The 5,547-nt window shown below is 39.5% G+C and overlaps 2 protein-coding genes across 4 annotated transcripts; one reads left to right on the top strand and one right to left on the bottom strand.

Moving 5' to 3' along the window:
* Positions 1 to 1,618: 1,618 nt before the first annotated feature.
* LOC125725074 (uncharacterized) lies at positions 1,619 to 3,480 on the top strand. 3 transcript variants are annotated; one of them, XM_049001693.1, is made up of 7 exons: positions 1,619 to 2,005; positions 2,099 to 2,169; positions 2,319 to 2,495; positions 2,768 to 2,817; positions 2,998 to 3,060; positions 3,237 to 3,368; positions 3,452 to 3,480. In XM_049001693.1, exons 1-7 carry the CDS (start codon positions 1,833 to 1,835, stop codon positions 3,470 to 3,472), a joined length of 687 nt encoding a protein of 228 aa, XP_048857650.1. In that variant the 5' UTR covers positions 1,619 to 1,832; the 3' UTR covers positions 3,473 to 3,480. The 3 variants fall into 3 exon arrangements, with proteins under 3 accessions (XP_048857650.1, XP_048857651.1, XP_048857652.1); XM_049001694.1 differs by lacking the exon at positions 3,237 to 3,368 and having other exon boundaries at positions 3,452 to 3,474; XM_049001695.1 differs by lacking the exon at positions 2,768 to 2,817 and having other exon boundaries at positions 2,998 to 3,474.
* Positions 3,475 to 5,134, bottom strand: LOC125725075 (putative nuclease HARBI1). The gene is made up of 3 exons (XM_049001696.1): positions 4,188 to 5,134; positions 3,980 to 4,091; positions 3,475 to 3,879 (listed from the first exon to the last, which is right to left on the bottom strand). The coding sequence occupies exons 1-3, from the start codon at positions 4,314 to 4,316 to the stop codon at positions 3,506 to 3,508; spliced, it is 615 nt and encodes a 204-aa protein (XP_048857653.1). The 5' UTR covers positions 4,317 to 5,134; the 3' UTR covers positions 3,475 to 3,505.
* Positions 5,135 to 5,547: the final 413 nt, after the last annotated feature.

Below are 5,547 nucleotides of genomic sequence, written 5' to 3'. Positions count from 1 at the left end.
AGGTCATAGACCTGATGCCGCTTTCGTTAGTACAGGCTTTAGAAATTGGAAGAAAGCCACTGAAAAATGTACAGCACACCAGACCTCTCAAGCCCACCAACATTATGTGACTGTCACTTAGGGGTGGGAATCTTTAGGTACTTTGCGATCCGATCCAATTACGATTCTGGGATCCACGATCCGATTCCAAAACGATTCTTCATATACAGTACATTTTTTTTGCAAATATGCTTAATTCAAATTTAAAATTATATGTTTTTTGTTCATAGTTAGAATCTCTGTTTGACAGTATTTCAATTTTAAAAATGACAAAGTGGAATAAAGACTTGTATTGCTTTTATTTTAACAATTATATTCAGGATGAGCAATTACTAAGGACGATTGTAACAACAAATGGGTTGTTTTCAGTTTGTTTAGAACCTTTTAACAAAGGAAGGAATGTCATTTATTTTTGTTTAGAACCTTTAGAATTATCTTCAGAGCTGCAATGAATTATCTTTCAATCAGACTGCAAAAAATATCAACATACAAATTAAATAACTTAAATATCCAACATCTCACTATAGTTTATCTATTGTCGATAAGAGCAGTTGATAAGAGACTTCTTGCTCAATATCTGAGTAGCTATGATAAAATAGCTTTCTCAGATCATGCTCCAGTCTCCTCGAAAATTTTGTTAGAACATGGTGTCCTTGACGGTTCAACACTCAGTTGCTTTCGTTGTTGATTTTATTTCACAACAAATTGCCAATTTTCTTTCTTTAAATAAATCTCCAGATGTATTTGTTTCCATATCGCTGGAAACCTTGCAGACCGATACTAGTGGGCAGATTATCTGATATGTAAGCAATGATAGAGAGCTGTGGAAGGAGAAGATGGCATATTTAACACAGCGTGAAGCAGATCTTGACAATTGATATGTTTCTCCCCATCTGCTGATGTTTATAAGGAGCATCTAACGATACAAGCAGAATATGAATTTCTAGTGTCTCAACATACTGCTGAACTACTGATGCAAACAAGGTCTCATTATTACGAGCAAATCCTCTAGAAATGAATAATGCATTCAAGCTTTTCTCCTCTCACTTGTTGTCTAGAGTTCAATAGTTTCTTTAGGGATTTAGCCATTCCTTCATAGGAATGTGTGGCTGTGAATGATTTAGATGTCACTATCACTCTCACTGTAACTGAACTGACCACCATGGCGGCTGCTTCGCAAAGTGGTTAATGTCCCAGACCCGATGGCTTTCCTTCAGAGTTCTATAAAAAGTTATGGCCCCAGTTGTCCTCTCTCCTATTGGACATGTTCAACAACCTGAACCTCTTGCCCAAGCTAATATTTCTCATGCTTAAAAAGGGGAAAGATCCTCATTCTTACACCTCCTTTCACCTAAAGGCTTATTGAATACGGACTAAGATCCTGTCCAAAGCACTGGCCCTTCAGGCTTGTTTAACCAGATTGAGGTCCTTGTCAGAATTTTGTTGGTGGTTCCAGTGTCCTCATGTGAAGCTGAGAGGAGCTTCAGTGCATTGCGCAGACTAAAGACGTGGCTAAGGGCTACTATGGGCCACGATGGACTTAACAGTCTGTTAGTCTGAATATGCAGAAAGATGAGCTGGGGGCTGTTTCACGAAGCAGGTTTTGCAAACTCTGGGTTAAAACTTGAACTCTGAGTTGATTAACTCTGAGATGTCAACCTCTGAGTTTTTGGTTTCAGAACAGGTGATAACTATTAGTTTATAAAACTCTGAGTTCAATTAACCCTGATTGTCACGCGTGCACGAGCACATAAAAAGGCTCTATCAATGGCATCCAGAGAAAATGATTCACCATGACAACACAGGGAAACAAATCTCGCGCTTCCAATTTCACCCCAGTGGAGCTTGAATTATTAATGATGGCGTATGCTGAATACGAGCATGCCATATCAAAAAAAGGAAACACGATTGTTGCTGCGAAAGAACGGGAACAAGCGTGGCAGAAAATAGCTGACCGAGTGAATGCGTAAGTATTGATAAGAACGATGTTGATTGATGTATATTTAAGAAATATTACTAGTTTTTCTATATTCTCTCTAATTTAATTTCGTTATCACAGGTGTAACCCAACCGGCATAAAGCGCACTTGGCAGCAAATAAAGATGAAGTATAAAAATATAGTACAAACAGGTAGGCACTGGACGATTGGGAGGTTTTGCTCGTCTATAAGACACAAAAGCTACAGTCTCATCTGGCAGCATGTAATATTGTTTAAATCTTTTTACAAAGTTCTAAATGTGGGCTTGGGTGCATATGGTCACATTTTACCTACATATTAGCCAATAGGAAAAAGGCAGAGGCCCGAAAAACTGGTGGGGGTCCACCACCAACACCTCTCACAGAGGCTGAAGAGATGGCTCTCAGCCAAAACACTGGCCGGCCCATGGCTGATGGCATCCTTGGAGGAAGTTCCTCCGATACAGCCATGCCCCAGGACAGAAGTTCATACAGAAGAAGTAAGTAATTCATATGAATGATGTATGTGCATTTGTCCAGTGTTGGCTCAGTGATGGCAATCCATGAAACTCATCATCAAACCCATCATAATCGAACCGATTGTAATGTATTTAACAGTTATAGATGAGTATAATTTGATAGATGCCATTACTTCCTGTACATACTGTTGAAAGACTGTGATATTTGAAAGACTGCCCACTGTTGTACAAGTTATATTCAAAATGTGCAGGTCTCTGTTGATGAATTGCCTGTAATCCACATTGTCTTGCAGTTACTGATGGAGTAATCTCTGTTGTGGAACTGCCAGACACCCATGAAATGGTACATACTCTTCTCGGGACTTTTCATACTATGTCTTTCATTATTGGTGTATGCAAGTAAGAGATACCTTGTCAGCTGGCACAGGGAGGGAAGATGTAGAGCAGCCTATGGTATGCACTGTCTAACAAATACGTCATGTAAGTGATGCACCATTTTAAAACATTCATCCTTTCTTCACAGAGCAATGCAGAGAATCTCCAGGGTGAACCGACTGCATCCACAGCCACAGCTCAGCCTACCTCTGTAAGATGCTGCAGTATTTGCCTGCCAGTTATTGCAATATTGGATTAAGAATCATTCTTCTCATGAAATGAAAATGTCGTTAGCTACAAGTGTCTATTTTCTAAGTTATATTCATAGTTGTACAATTTTCACAGTGCAATACTGCCAAGATGTAACATTGTTCTGTATTCTAATAGCTCCCTGTAAAGCAGTTGTACAAAATATACCTTGAGAAACAAATTGACAAATCGGATCTGGAAATGGAACACATTAAACAAAAAATGCAGAAAACCCTAATAGACATACAAATATTGGAACATCACTTAAAGGTGGGTAGTGGCACAAGTTGATGGATCGTTAACTGTCTTTCAAAACCAAATATTAAAATACTGTTTTGCATATTCAATTACAGGAAATAAAGAAGAGTGCATAAAATGATTGTCATATGTTTTTATTTGCAACTTATTCACTGGAAATGATTAGAACATATTGCGTTTCGAACAGCTTGTCCATCTGTTGCATCAACAGGAATGTCAGGGTTGTTATCAGGGTCAACCTCTGGGGCAGCAACCCAGGTTTCTCGTCTCATCATTGCAATATTGTGCAGGACTACGCATGCAACAATGATATCACAGGCCCTTTCTGGGGTGGCACGGAGGCCACGGAGGCACTGGAAACGGGCCTTCAGTATGCCCAGGGTCATCTCTATTCTGGCCCGGGTCCTGCTGTGAGCCAAGTTATATCTTTGCTGTGGGCCAGGCTCAGGATCAGGGTATGGGGTCAGCAGATAGGGCTGGCATGGGTACCCCCTGTCACCGAGTAGGTAACCACTGAACTCCCCTACAATAATGAGTAGACAGTTTACATGTTAAGGTGCAATATCAGGGAACAAGATATTGCTTAAGGATTATAATATACCGCAGCTACATTGTATACTCACCACGAGCAAGTCTAGCACTCAGTGTGCATTCACGGAACATTCTGGCATCATGCACAGACCCAGGCCACTTTGCCTCCACGTTGCTGATGACATAGGCTGCATCACATATAATCTTCACAATGCAGAACAGTGATTAGTTACTGTAGATGTACTGTAAAGTAGGCCAATAATTCAATGCAGTAAACTACTAAAAGCTAGACACACCTACCTGCACATTGATACTGTGGAATGACTTTCTGTTCACATAGTCTCCTTCATTTACTGAAGGAGCCTTAATGGGAATATGTGTGCCATCTATGCAGCCAATCACACCTGGAAATCCTAACAAAGAGGGCATAAGTCTACGTAATTTTAACAGGTACTGCAGTCAGTTTCTAGTTTTGTATGGTGTTACAATGCGAAGAGTAACTGTATTTTATCTAGTCAACCTACAATTGTGTATTGCTTCAAATCTTAAAGCATATTACTAAGTATATGAGGCTATTACTTCATACCTGCAATTCTATGGAATTCTTCCTTGATTATTCTACTACATCTGTGACCAGGGAATGCCACAAACGTGTAGAGAAAATGTTTAAGCGCAAGAGTAACCTGTCTGATACACCGGCAGACGGTTGCCTTAGAAACATGTTGAGCGTCACCAATATTGTACAGAAAGCTGCCATTACCAAAGAAGCGAAGTGCTGTACAAAGAATTTGCTCGGAACTGAGAGGATGTCCACGGTGTGTTTGACGAGCAAAATGAGGGCTAAGAATATTGTTGAGATAAATGATTGTCTGTGATGAAAAACGGTAACGCTCTAACAGAAAATCATTTGTAAACGATAAAATATCTAAACGGGGTCTGATCACCCTCTCCTGACGTAGATTCCTGCGGATGATTTGTGCTTCGATGTCGACCGGTCTTTCAAGAAAAGGACACTCCATGTCTGAGAAAGTACTTGCTTCAATCTGACTGTTCATTTAAAGAGGAGGAACTCAGAGTTACAGGGATTAAACCTGCTAGCAAGCAGGTTAGCTTCACGGGGTATGTTACCGCGGTAAATGACTCAGAGTTGGGCTCAACTGGCTTTTTGAAACCGATAACTTTGAGTTTCCCTTACCTCACACACAACTAACTCCGAGTTTTCACTGAACCCGCTTCGTGAAACAGCCCCCTGGACAACTTTAACATAAACAACATATGCCAGGAGTTTGTGGGGCCCCGTGATACCAGGAAAAACACATTTGGTACTTTTGTTTAGTGTCCATTCATTAATGTAAGTTTGCTTTAAATTGCAGATGTTTTTTTTTTTTTGCATAGAACAGTTACTGTAAATTGGTTATTTAATTGTTGATTTTGATGCAAAACATTACTTATGTGATATCTTTTTCACAATAATAGTCATGTTTAAATTTTATTGTATGTTGATGGCTTGACCGTAAACAACATAACAAAAAATGCAATAAATAGTTTTGAAGAAAAATCTGCTTTGTCATTTAACCTGAGAAAAACTTTGAAAATAAGCATAATGACACAGTCTCCCTGCTACAATAGTAATGACAGAAGTAATGTTTTTCACTGTGAG

This window comes from Brienomyrus brachyistius, unplaced genomic scaffold, assembly GCF_023856365.1.
Source record: "Brienomyrus brachyistius isolate T26 unplaced genomic scaffold, BBRACH_0.4 scaffold60, whole genome shotgun sequence".
In the NCBI taxonomy this organism is placed as follows: domain Eukaryota; kingdom Metazoa; phylum Chordata; class Actinopteri; order Osteoglossiformes; family Mormyridae; genus Brienomyrus; species Brienomyrus brachyistius.
This window is presented reverse-complemented; position numbering and strand designations above follow the sequence as displayed.